Genomic DNA, 17,438 nt, shown 5'->3' with positions numbered 1-17,438 from the left:
GAGGGGGATGTTGAGATATTTTAGATATTCAGTTTCCGATTTAGTAAATTTATATTTAGATTTGATCTTATTCATAAATTAGATTACTTAAATTTGAGTTTATCGAGTCTATTTTGTATGACCTATATTTTGTATGAGATTATCTTATTATCGTCAAAATAAAGAGCCTATATATAGGTCATACAAAATAGACTCGATAGATTCAAATCTAAATAATCTAATCTATGAATAAGATCAAATCTAAATATAAATCTACTAAATTTGAAACTGAATATCTAAAATATCTCAACATCCCCCTCAAACTCAAGTGGTATAATAGAAACCAACTTGAGTTTGACGATAAATTTGAATATAAACGCAAACAGAAAACATAAATAAAATTAGCAGCTGACTCTCCACCCACCGGAGCAAAAAATAAGATGATTATCTACCGGAGCAAAAAACGAGATGACTCTCCACCGGAGCAAAAAACGAGATGACTTCACCGGAGCCGAAAACAACAGGACTCTACCGGAGCAAAAAAAACGACATGACTCCACCGGAGCCGAAAAATGAGATGACGATCCACCGGAGCCGAGGAAAATAAGCTCTGATACCATGTTAGAAATTTGGGAGAAAATAATGAGATTCTCTTATTATTGTCAAAGTAAGGAGCCTATATATATGTCATACAAAATAGATTCGATAGACTCAAATCTAAGTAATCTAATATATGAATAAGATCAAATCTAGATATAAATCTACTAAATCTGAATATCTAAAATATCTCAACAAATATTTTGAATATAATATAAGTTGATGTAACGTGATATTTTGAATATAAAATTAATTTTCAATATAATATAAATAATACTACTCCATTCATCCACCGTCAATTTATCCATTTTGTCATTTTAGTATGTCAATCACAAATGTGTCAATTTCATTTTTTTGGTAAATGTATCTTCCACTAAAATATAAAGTTACCCCACCATTTATATAATATTACACAAATGTCATCAAATAACACCACTTAATATCATAAATGTTAAGGGGTAAAATAGTCTTTATGTATATCAATTGTATCACATATCAATATAATACTAATATACTAAAATCTATGTGTAAAAAGTAAACTGATAGATAGATAGTGGACGGAGGAAGTATTAAATATTTAATTTGATATTTTTTTAAAAAATAAAAAATAAAAAATAATAAAAATCTGAAAAAATATGTCTAAGGAATACACCCACATTGCCTCGTATCATTCTGATCTATTTGGTTTATTATTATTGGATATATACATTATATATATATGTGTGTAATTATTTGATTGATTCTATCGTATACAATTAATACGATAATAAAAAACTCTGACATCGAAGATAACATAATAAATGTATATTCGTCTTGTACATCATTAATGATAAATATGCAAAATTATTATTAATAATACATAAAAATAAAAAAATTTCCCGTAATTTAGCAATACTTATGAAGGGTGTTTGTTCCGGGAAATGGATTAAATTTTCACTGATTATTCCATTTTTTTTTTCTAAAAAAACATCAAATCAAACACTTATTTTTAATTTTTTCTATTATACTAAAAATCAATTTTACATTCAAAACATCACATCAACATCTATTTATATCACATCATACAACTATTCAAATTCAAAATTTTTACTATTTAAATCTCAACTCAAAATTCAAACCCCACGTACAATTTATTTCAACTCATTTCTACAAATATTATTACAGCAAAATTTGGTCCCTCAGAATACATACATGTGAGGGACAACAAATAAAATAATAATAATAAATAATGAAACATCATTTTAAAAAAAAATAAAAAAATAAGAAGATAAAAGAAGATGATGGATACAAAAAATGGTTCCATCAAAATAATTAATTAATCAAAAAATAAAAAAATTTGGGTCAGTAATTTCAGTTTTAAATAATTTTCCAAAATTTCTGACCCTGAGAAGGATTGAAAGTTTGTCCGCAGGGAAGTTCGAGGTCCCGGGTCTCGATCATCTATACCGTTCATTAATCCATCTACTGTGCATATTTATCGGGATCTCGAGCTCCGGGTCCTCCTAAAGAATCAGGCCTCAAAGTTCCATAGAGATGGCGAAGCCTCAGTACTGAACACGTCATCAGTAGTATCAGACCAATAAGTAACGTCGGGCAAAGCGGGCATAAAAAAATCGCCCGGGAAATCGTAAAATTCCGAAAATGCCCCGCACTCAGAGAGGTTGTTCTCTGCAGCCGTAGAAAAAAGCAGCTGGTTCAGAGAGTCACTCTCGGGGGGTACTGTGGTAATTTCATAGTCCTGATGGGTGACCGACGGGCAGGAAAAGGATGAAAGGGTATCCGATTGCGAATCGGAATATTCGAACGCAGCCGGCGCCGGCTCGGCGGCGCGTGGGAGCGGCTCGGCGTTCGCGAATCTGGCGGCGGCGGCTTGGATCTCCGCCGGCTTCATCGATCTCGCGCCGGCTATGTCCGGCGGATTTTCGGGGAAGTTGAACTTGGCTTTGCTGCCGCGGAGGCAGAACAGCGCCGCGTCGAACGCACGCGCCGCCTTCTCGGCGGTGTCGTACGAGCCGAGCCAGATTCGCTCGCGGCTGTTAGGCAGCCGGATTTCGCAGACGTATTTCCCCCACTTGCGCTTCCGCACGCCTTTGTACTTACACGACGACGTCTCCGGCGACAGCGAAAGCGGCGGCGGAGGCGACGGCGACTCACGGCGGAGCTCCGGCGACAACGATTTCACCATAATCGGCGGAAAAAAGATATAGCGATTTATTATTTTTTTTGAATTTTTATTTCAATTTTTTTATTTTTAATTTTCGAAAATGGGACTGAATGTGAATGGCGGCTGGTGGGAGTATTTATACGGCGGGTGGGGAGCGCGTGCGGTCACGTGAGGGTTGATTAGCGTGTTGAAGGGAGAGTGTGCAGTCAGCGAGTAAAGTGAGAGTGGAGGGTAATAGAAGGTCCCTGGAGTTTGAGGGGCTGAGGGTTTTTTGTGATGGAGTGTAGTGGTGTGGCGTTGGGAGTCCCGGAGTGGGGAAGGATCAGGTGGTTTGGTGCTACGCGGAGCACGTGCGAGATTTTAATTTCCTCGTGCGGAAATTGGGATGGATCGAGGAAGGAGTTAGGGCCACATATTAAGACTTAAAAATCATTCTAGATAATCTATACTAATACATAGAAAAATATTAGGGTGTGTTTCTTTAGGTTTAGAGTTTGTTTGGTGATTAGAGGGTAGTTACGGAGGAATGTATAAGTATTTTTAAAAGATTAAAATATTTTTATTTATATAATCATTGTAAAAATGTGAAAAGGTAGTTCAAAAATAAAAATGAGACTATTATTTTGATATAGAAAAAAATGCCAAAATAAAATTATTGTTTTTGGATGGAGAGAGTATTTAATACTTTCTCTCGGATATTTGTCCGCTTTACTGTATCCACGAGAATTTAGGAGAGATATAATTAGTAAATAATTAAAAATATATTAGCAAAAATAATTATCGTATAATAAAAATAATTGTAGATTAAAATTAAAATAATTGATTATTATAATTAAAATTAAATGAAAGTGTATAATTTTTTTCTATAAAAGAAAAGTGAGAAAATAAGTGGGACAAACATAAATGGAAAGATGGACATGATATGTGGAACAGAGGGAGTAATAACTTTTATGTAAAAAAAATACTTTCTCCGTCTCAGCTAATTTGTCCGTTTTAGCTTGGATACGGAGTTTTAGGTATTATGTAAATGTAATTAAAATGTATAATTATATTTAAAAATGTAAATTATATGAAACTGATGAAAATAAAAATAAATAAATAAATTATATGAGACCAAATAAATAATACTCCATCCGTCCCACATACATGTTCGTTTCTATCCGTCCCACATAACATGGCACTTTCCTTTTTTTTAAAATGATTATACACTTTAATCTCATTTTAAACTTTTGAATTTTATTTTTTTAAAATTTTAATTAAACTAATTAGTTATTTTAATTTTAATTTATAATTATTCATATTATAAGATAATTATTTTCACTAATATATTCTTAATTATTTACTAATTACATCCCTATGTGGAACGAAGGTATTATAATATAAAAATTTAAATTGATATTTTCAGAAAGAAAATTATAATGAATAATACAAACCTTAAAAACCGCAATCATTCACCTTTGTGTATTGTAATGACTTATTTTCATTATTTATTTATAACAATTTATCTCTGTCATCCATTGATACAATTATTTTTATTTTTAAAAACTTATTACACACTTTAATTATATTTAAAAAATTTAATTTTTAAAATTTTTCATTATACTAATTAGTTACTTTTAACATTGAACATTAATAATAAACAATACCAATATGTATTGTGTATTACATTGTATACTCAATTCCATCCTATCCTATGTTCTCAGAAAAAAAAAAAAAAAAAAAAAAACACGTATAAAATAGAACAAATTTTCTTACAAAGCAACCAGTAAGACTGGAGATCATTTTGATCGAATTGGATCGAAACACATCCTCCTCCGTTCAAACTTGTTCGACAAATCCATCTTTGAGCGCGGGAACTTTCAAGGCCAGCGTACGGTACAATCTCGAGTAACGAGCGCGGGTCCCGTCAGCTGTCCGAGCAAGAGCGAGCAAACTGAGAGCTTCCGGAAGCTGCGAGAATACCTTATCCTTAATCTCTTCAAGCGTCATGTTTTCGAGGACTGTTGGCTTTGGAACCACCCGGACAATCTCCCCGCCCTTTGGCTCTTGCACGCGCGCGTCTGCTTTTATTACAAGTTCCGAATTTGAGCTCGCCCCGCACTTGATGATGAATGGAGTTGTCGACCCCGTGTTGAACTGTAGGACGTTCCATTGCGACACGTCCTGCGGCTGCAGCTGCTGCTGAGTTGTGTCTTTGGATGGCGCCGCCGAGTCGACGTGCTTGTCATCCTCTTCTGTAGTCGACTACATGTAGAAAATCGGGAGTTTAGATTGTTTAGAGAAGAAAGAGATAGATAGAGAACACATGAAATCTAAATCGAGAAAACAAATTTGTGTCAGTATGACATACAATATATTATTATAATTTATACAATTCGTATTACGATCATTCATCGCACTATAAAATATGAACTGTCGGCAAATAATTTCAATTAACACAATATATGTTGTATTAAGTGAAACCGTGTATTCTCTCTATATATTTTTTTTATATGCTAATTAGAGCTAATCAACACCATAACCTCTCTCTCTATATATATATATATATGAAATGCAGAAAAAATTACAAAAAATATCCTTAAAGTATTATTTATCTAGCTGGTAAAATATATCTTGTATGTATGCAAAAGTCAGTCATTTTTATCCTCCGTCCGCGCGTGAAAGGACAAAAATGACGACATTTGCAAATGTGTAGAATACATTTTGACAGCGAGATAACAAAAAGACAAAAATCATAATTGAGTATAAGTGTTCTAATGAAATGCATGTTTGTTTATTGTATGTTTTTCAGTGTTTCTCTACTATAAGTCTATGTTTACTTTCAAATTTATTTCTCTACTTTACCGTCAAATCCTCACAATTTAAAGTAGAAATACATCACTTTCTTTCATGTAAACATCATTTAAACCAAAAATCAAAACTAGAACTCCAAAAAAGTCACAAAGTAAACATCACATTTAATACCTATTTTTTATTTATATAACATTCAACTACTATTTTACCTTAAAAAACACACCAAATCGAAAAAAAAAAAAAAAAACTAATATGCACATAAGTACACTATATCTTTGTAAAGAGGCCTATGGTTCAATTTATGCATGTAGAAACCGCGACACAACTATTCATGCTTTTAACTTCATAAAAACTAAAAGCATACAAAAAATACTCCGTAGTTAATTCCATGGAATCATAAAATAAGAAACATACCTCAACAAGTTGTCGAGCTTCACCAATGTGTCGCTGAGCACAAGGATGGTCGACATCCAGTAATGAAGGCATCCGCTCGGAGAGTTCATCAAGAGAGGAAAGCAACGAGCGTTTTTTACTCTTACTTAGAACACCAGCTGATGCTTGTCTTGTTATATCCTATTCGAGTGAAAGATATATAAATTTCCCATTAACAAGGAATAAACTTACATAAAAAAAAACCAGCAAAAAGAAAATGTGATGGGAGATGGGATGAAAACCTTAGCTTGCTTCAATATGCCATCAAGTGAAATTAATGACGCCAGTCGTGCATCCTCAGCAGCGGTGTTGGGATTTCCAATCGGTGCAGCGCCTTCGTCCAAACTGAACAATGATGCATCGCTTTTCATCTGCTGCAAAATCTGATTCCAGAAAACAATGGTGTCCATGTGACACAAGATAATATGTTCATGTGTGTATTTATATATATATATATATATAGATGCACATACATATCGGTAAAAAGAAAACATGTACATTTAATTTAAGTCAAATGTTATAAGAATTGGAGCAACATTGCCTAAAGTTAAAATTGATACAAATATATTTCGATTTAGTGACAAGAACATAATAAGAATATGTTCTTTTTATTTTAGTTTTACTACGAGTTTGTTCTTTTTATTATTTTTTTTTACATGTTTTTCAAAAAAAATTAATACACTAGACACATTTATTATTTTTATATTTCTTACACAATTCACTATACCTCATATAAAAAAATTTTCTTTCCAACAATCTGACAAAACAAACACACCATACAAATCTCATTGTTCCCAATAAAAACACCCCAATTTTTATATAAAACATCATATTCAACCAATATTTTACCTAAAAACCAACATTTACAAAACAGAAAAGAACGCCCAAATTTAATGAGTATAAATTTGACAAAAAATGAAATTTAGATATGAACTCAGACAATAAGATTCATATTTCAAAACATGAGAATGACCATTCAATGCATATTTCAAAATAGAGAACCAAGAAATTTATATATATATTTTATTCACATGCTAACCTTCCGTCTCTTGTGATCAACAGACTCGAGAGCAGAGCGGAGCTTCGCCACCTGTGCAGCGTCTTCTGCCGATTCAGTAGCCAAAGTGCCTACAATGTCCTGAAAGAAACAAAGTAACATGAGGTAATAACACAGCCCCAAAAAAAAAAAAAAGAAACATCAGTTAACTCCAACTATATTCTAAATGATTCATAAATGTGGGAAGGGCTAAATATAATGCATACTTTTAAGTGTTGCAGCTGAGAAGCATAGAGACGTCTTGCATATTCGGACAAAAGCTGACCGAGGGCATCAGTGCTGGGAGGTTGGGCAGCGCCAAGACCCGCCATCCAACCATCCATAATTGCAGTTGAGAGAAGCTCAATCTGTCCAGTTGCTCCGGCTACCGTGTCATCAGCAACAGACAGGAAATCAAAATTCTCACCAAGCCAATTTCTGATTTGGCGCTGGAGCTCACCGGCTGGAGTGTGGACAAAAAGAGCTGCCAAAGCCTTTCTTCCGACTGCGTAACTTTTTGCTTCCTCAGTTATTTCCCGAAGCTTTCCACCGGTTACATGTTGTCTCCATACATCCTATATAATCAGAAATGTAACATTTTGAAGTTTATGTAAATGCAGTCAAAATTCAATCTATAGCTAACCATTGATCGAAAACAATTATGATATTACATGATTCTGAAAATATAAAGACAGGATAAAATACATGAGAAAAAATGGAAACAGAATAGCTGAGACAAAAATTTAATTAGGATTGTTATAATAACAGTAAAATTCATCAAGTACATATAATATGAGGAAATTGTCGTTAGATTGTACATTTTTTTTGAGAAAATAAATGAAATGTTTCACAAGTACCTTCTTCCTTACAAATAATCGATATTATTATGAGATAATTAATTCCACTACAATGTATAAGCACTATTACATGGAAAGTAAATGTCATTACAATATATAAAATATAGTAACTGATATATCCTTTTTTAAATCACATTTGATTTTATTGACGGAGTTATATTTTCATCAATGAGATGTTCGACTCTATTTCACTGTAATAATATCACAAAATACCTCGTCGATTCCACGTATCTTCAGGACCACAGACGACAACTTTGACTTCTTTTCTTGTTTTATATTAACTCTGAAACCTGGAACAAACTCCTCAACCAGCATATTTGTCCTAGCACTGGATTCATGGCGCACAGGAGATTTTCCAGGACTACTACTGCGGCTAGAGCTTCTACTACGCCCACTTACAGGCTTCTCTAGAAACCGCTCAACAGGGAGAACCTTACATAACAAATCATTTTTCTTGAGTATATATTTCAAGATTGACATATATCAAAATATACCATAAACTTTCTTAGCACCTTAATTGATTGGAGCTCAGGAGAGCGAGCGAGCAACGATCGTATGTAGAGAATTCTAACACGGGACACAAGCATGGTGTCCATGACCCTTTTGGGCTCCAATTTACGGATAAAAGCAAATACAGCCTCTCTAATTTCAGCAAGTATTTCATGCTCTCTAGAAGCACCAGCTTTTATTACCGCAGCCAATACCTGCAGTTTTTGCAGAAACATAATAGCTTATTAAAGACAGGAGCCATTGATCAATTAATTACCAGAAATCAAGCATGTAAAAACTACAAACAATGGTACCAACTTGCCTAAAAATTGGTGAAATTGAACTTTTTATGTAATCCCAAGTGCCTATTTCTATTTTGGCCATAATAAGCCAATTTTCAGTAATATTAACATTTCAGAGTATTATCATTGTTAGAAATATACAGTAACACCTGCATTGCATACTCTTTTAGTAATTCCACATGCTATTAGGGTTTTTCCCGTCAATCTTAATTGGCCTGAAATTATGAAACCAAAGCTACTAACTTATTATGCAACAAACTACTAAAACGTATATCATGGGACAAGAATAGAAACGTACATTTGTGGGACTAATAATGAATTCTGGGCCCTAAGAATCAAGACTAGGTTGGTTTGCAGATGGTTAGGGAATGCTTTGTAAGGCATCTTAACAAAGGTATGCTTTTTATATTCATGAGCTTTAGATACATGATAAAAAGGTGCCTAAGAAATGCTAGAGTATAATCTAAAAAATGTGCACCCGCAGATGCAAATTCACCATCCTTACCAGCATCAAGAGCTTGTTTGCACCATCTGATATGGCAGCAAGACTGTCATATGGTTCAGGATTGAAGTCATTAAGTGCTGCTGTAAGATATTCACCAGCAGGTGTAGTTTTAACTATACCAGTGCCAGATTTAACCAATGCACCAGCATTCTCTGCTTGGGTGGGTAAGGAAACATCACCAGGCCGTCCTTTGGCATGAGAATTATCATTTCTGTCAAGGAAAATCAATTTAGGCCTCGTGCAAAATTGGTAGTATGTATGCATGTCAAGTAATAACAATTGTAAAGAGAACTTGACGGAGATCAGAATGGATAAACACCTTCCCAAGTCACGAGACTGGGCATTTGAGCCCCCAGGAGGTTTAGATGACACCTTAGGTGATTCGGCTGAAGCTTTTTCAGTTAACTTGTCGAACAACTTCTCATTCTCTTCATGTAATTTCTGCCCGGGGACCAAAAGAAAAGAAGCTTATTTTGTAGCATACCTCCAAAAATATTCTGAACCTTTAGTAAAAGTTCAATGAAAGATATATAACAAAGGCAACCCAAATGACCTCAATGAGAGCATCTCGTTTTTTGAGCTCATCCTCAAGTTTCTTGGTAACTGCAGCAGATTCTACATCATCAGCAGGGGATTTGTTGCTTGTTTGCTCTTCACTTGACAGTCCAGTGCCATTCGTTGACAAAGTGGTTTTGGAGAGAAGAACTTCATTCAATTGTGACTCAATATTCTTCAGCTTAGCCTACAGAAGTTGCATCAAGGGCCATCGGTATCAAGATTCAAGTATAAAGCTGTAGAAGATTTAAAAACACTGAGAGATTTTGATTTGTTCAATAAATATATTTTTGTTGAGGTTCTACCAGTTTCCGTAAAAGATGGCGTTTGACAACAAATTGATTCGAAAAATACCCTATATGATATTAAAAGAAAATGTATGAAGGAGAGACAAGTGACTTCTACAAAAATGAACAAGGAGGATTACAGAATTTTGTGCCAACCTGTAGCATTTCAATAGTTGAATCTTTTTCTTCAATCTGCAACTTCTGCTCTTGCTCCACCTGTAACAATTGAGAAACTTGGTTTCGAAGTTGTTGATTCTGATCCTTCTCTATCTTGAACTTATCTGCAAGCACTGTGTTGTCTGCCTGCAGAAAACATGATAACATGTTCTTAGTCTGGTTCATCTATTAGTTCGTATACAATTGCATCCCAAGAAGTATTTTGTGCGACAGAGTAGGATAAAAATAAAAAATTAAACCAAATAGTCTGAATTATGGAAGTATTGCATTTGAAAAACAATGAATAAAAACAGCTAGCAGGTACTAGGAGATGAGAGCATGTGCACGTGTCACATATGTTGGAATTTGTCACTTACCATTGGCATTAAAGTTTTGAGTGTCAGCGTACACCCAATGGTTATGAAATTTGGGCAATAATATTTCTTTACAGGTTCAGATGAAGTTTACATATATGAGTTGTCTCAAGAACTTGGGGCTCTGGATAGCCACTTGGGAGATTTGTTTGGAGATTATGTAGAACTTAATCAAGAGGACAACTCAATTTGGAGGCAAAAGTTGACAGAAAATGTTGGGTAAGTTAAATAAGAAATATTTACACTCACTAAATTATATTGAAAAAGTAATTAACACAAGAAGATATGTTGAAACTTGAAACACAAACCCCTCAGTTCATACAAAAAGGACTATATGAAGACCTAGAAAGAAATTATAAGAAACTATATTGCATGTTTAAATATGGATGAAAAATATGCCTCTTAATTGAACACAATGGAGGCATGTAATCCATAGGGCTAACACGGCATATGATCCAAAAAGAATTATCAAACACAAAGGCTTAGATGATTATTTTGATGATGAAGATAAAGAAGTTGTAATATACATAGTCAACTACATATAAAAATCACTCTTCAATGTGGAAAGTATTCTCTCCACATAATACATGTCTTGCAATATGTAGTAACACATATCAAACTCATTTCACGATCAACATATTAGTCAGAAAAATTTTGTCTGGTGTATTAATATAATCCTAAAGCCAATATTCATATCTCATCCACCAAAATAGCAGATAGGAAAATGGTAGAGAACAGTGCAAAAGCATAACATAATACCTTCAAATCAGACTCCAACGTGGAAGTAACCTTCCAGGCTTTCTGAACTTCATTATAAAGCAAAACGCATTGGTCATTGGCATGTTTCAAATCTTGTTTTAGTTTCGTAATCTCTTGCTTCAGCTCATTGATTTCATCTTCTTTTTCAGGAAACTCTGTACGTGCTTCACTGGCCTACAAGAGAAGTGCAACTAAAGCTTAACAAAAATATGAACACACTATTAACTTGACATTCATTTAATAACTGTATGCATCCCGCATAATCACTAGTATGAAGAAAATGAATTCTCTTCCGCGTTGCTTAATTTTCAGGAACAAGTACTAATTCATTTGACTAATATTCTTGCAAAATTTGTATACTCTTACCAACAAAATTCAGAAGACTTACAAAATCCTTCTGTCTCATGGCATTTTGGACATTAGAGGAAAAATTAAGAGATGATATTGTCTCAGACATGCTGAGCATATTCGGGCAGATGTTGACAATCATCACTGATTTGGAGGTTCCACCTGCATAAATGAAAATCCAATGTCATGTAAAGCATAAGACAGAAAATGAACTACAAATTTGTAAATGAGTTTTGTAACTAAGCCAAAGTAATATAGAAGGAAGTTATGCAAGATAGCATCAACTGTGGGTTGGATGTTGCGAAATTGAATAATTCCAGACAACTTGAAGGCATGAATAAGGGCAAATGATATGACACAAATGTGTGGTTCTCAACACTGTCTCGGGTAAAACATAGAGATCATAATCAGAAAATTAAACTCTGACAGAAGCAATTGAGCTAACAAGTCACAAGATCTAAGGCTAATAGTAGCTATTGAGAGACGAACCCAAGAGTGGATTTCGAAACAAACAAGCTAGGTCTCAAACCCACAATGGTATATACTCCACGTTTCCAACAACACAGAACTTTGATGTCAAGCATGATCTAACAGGATAATTTACAGGATTAATATATGATAAGACAAGAGCCGCAACCTAACTGAAACCTGATTAAGAAAAAGTCAGCATGATCAGAAGACAAACAACAGTAGATTTGTTGGTTTGGCTCATGCATGTTGGATTGTTCAAAGTAAAAGGCTAGACCATCAAGTGAAAACATGAAAAGGTGAGGTGATTTGGTAGCTGAAAATACCTAAAGAAGATAAATCATATTATAGATTCTATTTCACTTATTATAAAAGGGGACTATAATGATCCTAGACAAGAATGATTGATGACTAGTAGGATTAGTGGCATCTAGGCAAGAATATTTGTGCAACTAACATAGACATGAATCAATAATGAGCCAGTGAGTTAAAAAAAATGAGGCAGTGATTATCAATCAAAACGGGATAGCTGAAAATCAGAATATTAATAATAAGGAAATCCAAAATAACTACATAGATACCTAGTGAATCTGCAAGAACTTGGGTTAACAGAGAGTTTTCATAGGGAATTTTATCCTTCTTAGCGAACAAGGAAGCCAATACGTCAGCTAAACTGCAACATGAAACAAAAAAATTTATGAGTGAGATCAAGTGAAAAAAAAAAAAACCAAAGGATGAATTGAGTACACCAACTAACTTTTACACTAGTTGTACATTGAGGTGCCTAATTTCTAACAACCTTTCATGAGAAAGGAAACAAATACAAAAGTAGAACACACAAAACCAAACATCAGATAAACTAAGAAACATCCTAGGTTATGATGTAAAACTTAAACTGCAGCTGTGCGAGACTAGCCAATAAGAAAATTGTAAGGGAACTTCTAGCAAATGGAAACAATATAGATTGCTATTGAACAAAGGAAACCATGGCCAGAATGAGATCAGTCGTCTATATAGGCAGCAAGTATACAATGTCCGAATTGAAGATTAATGAATTTCATGGCCTTTAAGAGAACCATGTAACATTCACTTACACTGTCAAGGATCTTGAGACATGCAACAACTCTGTTGCATGTTCACCGGTGGCCTCTGTTCTTGTACCATCACTTCCAGCCAAATCAACTAAAGAAAGCTTGCTGCATCTGCTCTCACCTGTGGCTAAGTTTATATTGCATATATGTATAGTGACAACCCTACAAAAAGAAAATAAACAAATAATAAAGTAATTCAGTTAGAAGAACCCAGGAACTGATGCCTTCTATGAAATAGATCATAGCAAGCACATGATACATGTGACTTTTATTTTTCCAAAGATCTATGCATGCATTACGGTAAAGTGAAACACGGTCCATAAAAAGAACTATATGAACAGAAGAAACCATGTTGCATGGGTGTTCTTGTAGTTTGAATGCACATAGAACACTTGATATTACTCCCACGAGCAACCCAAATAATTACTCCTATCTTGAGACTCTTAGTTTTTATTCTACCCAAATGATTAAGGCATGCTTCAGTTTTTAGTTTTGCTTTTTGCTTCCTTACCTGTGTCGCTTTAAATTGCACTCGACTAAATCTCTTTACTTTCCAAGAAATAATCTAGTGAAATATTGAAGTTATTCCATAAAACAGACACTCTTTAATCAATTTGACTGAGAAAATACCATAATTTGCTGCATATGAAATTTGTATGCCCCATGAAATTAGTAAGGGGCAATTGGTAGAAACCGTACCGGTGGAAGGCTCTAGACTTTGCTGCATTAGATAATGCTGATTGGAGAACGTTGGAGAATTCTGCTGGATTCTCAATTTTTTCCTGCTGCACTTCTTCACCATTATCCCATTTATCAACCTTGAAATCTTGTGTGAGGTTTTGATCGCTATTCGATGACCAAAGACGGACACTTGGCCGATCCTTAAATTTCGGAAGCAAATCATTCACCTACAAAAGCATTATGAGCTTCGACAAAAGATACTCATGAACCTCGACACATTCACACTTCAAATGTCAAACAAGAATAAGTTGAAGTTAAACGAGGCATGACATTTAACTCAATAATGCTGAAGGAAAAGTACCTTTTCATCATGTATGTCAAACACTGAAACTGAGAAACTATACTGAGAAGCTGATGTTGCATCTGAGGTGGACAAAGTAAAGAGCTCCTCAATACATCGAACATATAAACCTTGATCATGGCTGGAGCCTTCCTGCATTAAGAAGGATGTGTGATGAGAAAGGGATACTATCACTCACACCAGTGGCCAACCATAAGATCACACATAGGTAGTTAAATGAATATATCAACGTTATATCAAATGTTAAGGAAACCTATAGATCAAACTATCAATGAATTTTAACATACATTAAATTGCATTTTAAACCAGATAATCATAAATTTCTTGAGTATACTGACAGTGAAGGACAAGGGAAGAGAAGTAAACCATAGTATATGTCTTTCCAGAGCCGCTTTGTCCATATGCAAACACAGAAACATTATATCCATCAAATGCTGATTGAACAAAAGGCTGAATATCAACAAAAACATTTCCTGCACAATTGAGGCACACAAGCTAGTAAGGGTTCTACGAGCATCTACGATAAGGAATCAACATAACAATACATGCTTCACCTAGTCCAGCATTAGGCCCATGAACTCTGTCAAATTCAAAAACACTCTTGGGATGGGAAAGAGGACCATCCCCAGAATTTATGCTAACTGTATAATCATTGGGATATTCAACAGCATATGAACCTTCATTTTCAAAAAGAGGTCTTGCACGACAAACCACCTTTATGTTTCCTGCAAATGGTAATCCAAGTTCAGTATGTGATGATTTTGAGAGAACTTATGGAGCAAATTTTGCATAAAGAAGGACCCAGAATAGCCAAAAGCTTTGAGAAGAGAAGAAAACCTTTTGCAGTCAACAAATCATTCAATAACTTTTTCTTCTCAGATAGAAGTGGAGATATTTTAGCTTCTACTTCTACGGCAGCCTGATCTGGAAAGAGTAATTAGTTTGAGTTCACAGAACTTTAAAATTATATATACAATATACAGAAAACAGCATATTGGCATACATGTGTATACATATATATACGTATAGATGAACAAATGTCATTCTTGAATTGCCACAAACTCATATCCAACTGACTTACCTAACTTACGTGTCTTATCAGCAAGTACACCTAAGTATTGACTAACTCGATCAAGTTTTGCACTAGAATATTCTTGAAGATCCCTAGCTTCCTGTCTTAACTGCAGGTAATCATCTCTGACAAGCTGTACATAAAGGCAAAGTAATCAGTTCAAGAAAACAAGAGTTGTAATAATAAGAATTAAAAGGTACAAATCAATGGCAGAAAATAAAATCACAACATTATCATTTCAAAAAGTTTAGAGTATAATCTCTGGTAAAACCTTTTACATTAAAAATTTAACAATGGCATCATCTTCAAGATAGCAGTACAGGTTTTCGACTTCACCACAGAATCTCATTTCAGACTCATGGACTATAAACTAATCACTACATCCTAGAAAAAAGAAAAATAGCAGGCAATAGACCAACAATGGTCTTGTGGAATTTAAAATGAGGTCATAGGCTTTCCTAGCCAAGACCTTAACATTCGAACACTTGAAAATTCCATTTACACCTCGAAAAGAATCGAAACTACACTTCAAGCACAACTACTGTTGAATATAGTCCCACATTGGATATGATGTGAGAACTCCCTTGGCTTATAAGGTTGAAGGGTCACCCCACCTATCACCAATTGATATTAGGTTGGAAATCCGGATCCCTTCTTCACATGATATCAGTGCCATGGTACCCGTAATGGGTATTGATCTTATATGTATTTTCGAGATTATCATATCGAGGGATAGTGTTAATATTATTCCACATTGGATATGATATGGGAACTCCCTTGGCTTATAACCAAGGTTGTGAATCCGAATCCCTTCTTCATAACTACAACTAGCAACCGAAATAAGATAGCTTTTCAAAACACGTTGGATAATTAATCACAGCTCCTGAACTCAATTCGTCCACAAGATTACTTATTTAATTATAATCCTGATCATCAAATACTATAAACACGATATACCTCACCAAGCTTTGTTATCATTCAAACAACAAATCAGCAAAAACATCGATGCAAATCAACTCCAAATCCTTAAATGCATATATACTACTAATTCCTTCTCTTAATTCCAAGTAAGACTGAAACACAAGATTACTTATCGAATAATAAGCCTGATCATCAAATACTCTACACGTGATTTACCTCACCAAGTTCTGCTATCAGTCAAACAACAAATCAACAAAAACATCGATGCAAATCAACACCAAATCCTAAAATGCACATATATATAAATACATATATATGTATAGCATTAGTAATAGAAGATGAACCTTGACTTTGTCCTTCAACTGCGTGAGCTTGGAGCTCGCGGCGAGCCTGGACAGCTCGGAATGCGATGAAATCGACATCGAGTATCGCCGCCCCGACAGCGGCGTCTTCCGGTAGTCATCCCGCTGCTCCGACGGGCGCCGTGGCTCGAACCCGGATACCTCCCAATTCCACCGGTTGTTGCCACTGCTACTGCTACTGCTACTCCTCTGCTCCCCCATTGCAAAACTCCTCAAATTCAATCAAGTAAAAATCTCAAGACAGCATGAAAAATGAGTTTCCTGCAGATAAGAAGAGAAGAAGGCAATGGCGGGGCTGAACTGTGGCCCTTCAATCCTGTGATTTTACCGCTATCCAATTCAAAATGCGAATTTTTGTGGTGAGAGCGAGGCATGGCCACGATGGATGCTTGGAATCTGGTGTGGTGTGGTGTGTGGTTTCGAAGTGGGACACATTTGGGCAAATTGGGTTCACAAAATTGTCCCGACATTGACTCGTACCTGTGACATGTTAAGTGAACTGATTTGCTTTTTTTGTTTTGGAGGTAAAAAGTTCGAAATTTTGGCAACGAATATATAATAAACTCTTATATATAAATTTTCTTATCATCTATTGAGCTGACAAAAACCTCGGCTGTCTATTGTTTGATGCCGTCGTATATTATTTTAATATTAAATTTAAATTAAATTTCTCTTAAATTTCTTTTTTTTTTTTAAAGAATTTGAATTTTAAATTTTACAATATTAAATTCTGACACACCCACGGTGTATTTTTTGAAAGATTTTTTCTTATTTTTACTATATAAAATTTTATCTATTAAAAACATCAAATAAAATAATTATTTTTTATTTTTTATATTATATTAAAAA

The 17,438-nt window shown here is 34.6% G+C and overlaps 2 protein-coding genes across 2 annotated transcripts; both read right to left on the bottom strand.

The window, feature by feature from the left end:
* Window positions 1–1,681: 1,681 nt before the first annotated feature.
* LOC127239608 (ethylene-responsive transcription factor ERF017-like) lies at window positions 1,682–2,860 on the bottom strand. Its single transcript, XM_051257842.1, has one exon. It carries the CDS (start codon window positions 2,759–2,761, stop codon window positions 2,087–2,089), a length of 675 nt encoding a protein of 224 aa, XP_051113799.1. The 5' UTR covers window positions 2,762–2,860; the 3' UTR covers window positions 1,682–2,086.
* A 1,490-nt stretch (window positions 2,861–4,350) lies between these two features.
* On the bottom strand, window positions 4,351–16,953 carry LOC127239870 (kinesin-like protein KIN-14B). Its single transcript, XM_051258219.1, has 22 exons — window positions 16,572–16,953; window positions 15,316–15,439; window positions 15,072–15,158; window positions 14,789–14,959; window positions 14,601–14,707; window positions 14,235–14,366; window positions 13,892–14,100; window positions 13,196–13,354; window positions 12,683–12,774; window positions 11,674–11,795; window positions 11,286–11,459; window positions 10,153–10,299; window positions 9,708–9,896; window positions 9,474–9,595; window positions 9,155–9,365; window positions 8,371–8,562; window positions 8,072–8,290; window positions 7,229–7,576; window positions 7,005–7,103; window positions 6,208–6,348; window positions 5,948–6,106; window positions 4,351–4,984 (listed from the first exon to the last, which is right to left on the bottom strand). Exons 1-22 carry the CDS (start codon window positions 16,788–16,790, stop codon window positions 4,559–4,561), a joined length of 3,849 nt encoding a protein of 1,282 aa, XP_051114176.1. The 5' UTR covers window positions 16,791–16,953; the 3' UTR covers window positions 4,351–4,558.
* Window positions 16,954–17,438: the final 485 nt, after the last annotated feature.

The sequence above is a fragment of the Andrographis paniculata genome, unplaced genomic scaffold, assembly GCF_009805555.1.
Source record: "Andrographis paniculata isolate CXL003 unplaced genomic scaffold, ASM980555v1 Contig78END, whole genome shotgun sequence".
In the NCBI taxonomy this organism is placed as follows: domain Eukaryota; kingdom Viridiplantae; phylum Streptophyta; class Magnoliopsida; order Lamiales; family Acanthaceae; genus Andrographis; species Andrographis paniculata.
The sequence above is the reverse complement of the archived record's forward strand: the minus strand, read 5'-3'. Positions and strand labels throughout refer to the sequence as shown.

Coding starts and splice junctions, on each gene's coding strand:
- LOC127239608 (XM_051257842.1), bottom strand. CDS start 2,761: ATGGTGAAATCGTTGTCGCCGGAGCTCCGCCGTGAGTCGCCGTCGCCT.
- LOC127239870 (XM_051258219.1), bottom strand. CDS start 16,790: ATGGGGGAGCAGAGGAGTAGCAGTAGCAGTAGCAGTGGCAACAACCGG. Junction 14,960..15,071: donor TGATTTGTTGACTGCAAAAG/GTTTTCTTCTCT, acceptor TACCATTTGCAG/GAAACATAAAGGTGGTTTGT. Junction 9,366..9,473: donor CAGTCTCGTGACTTGGGAAG/GTGTTTATCCAT, acceptor TTTCCTTGACAG/AAATGATAATTCTCATGCCA.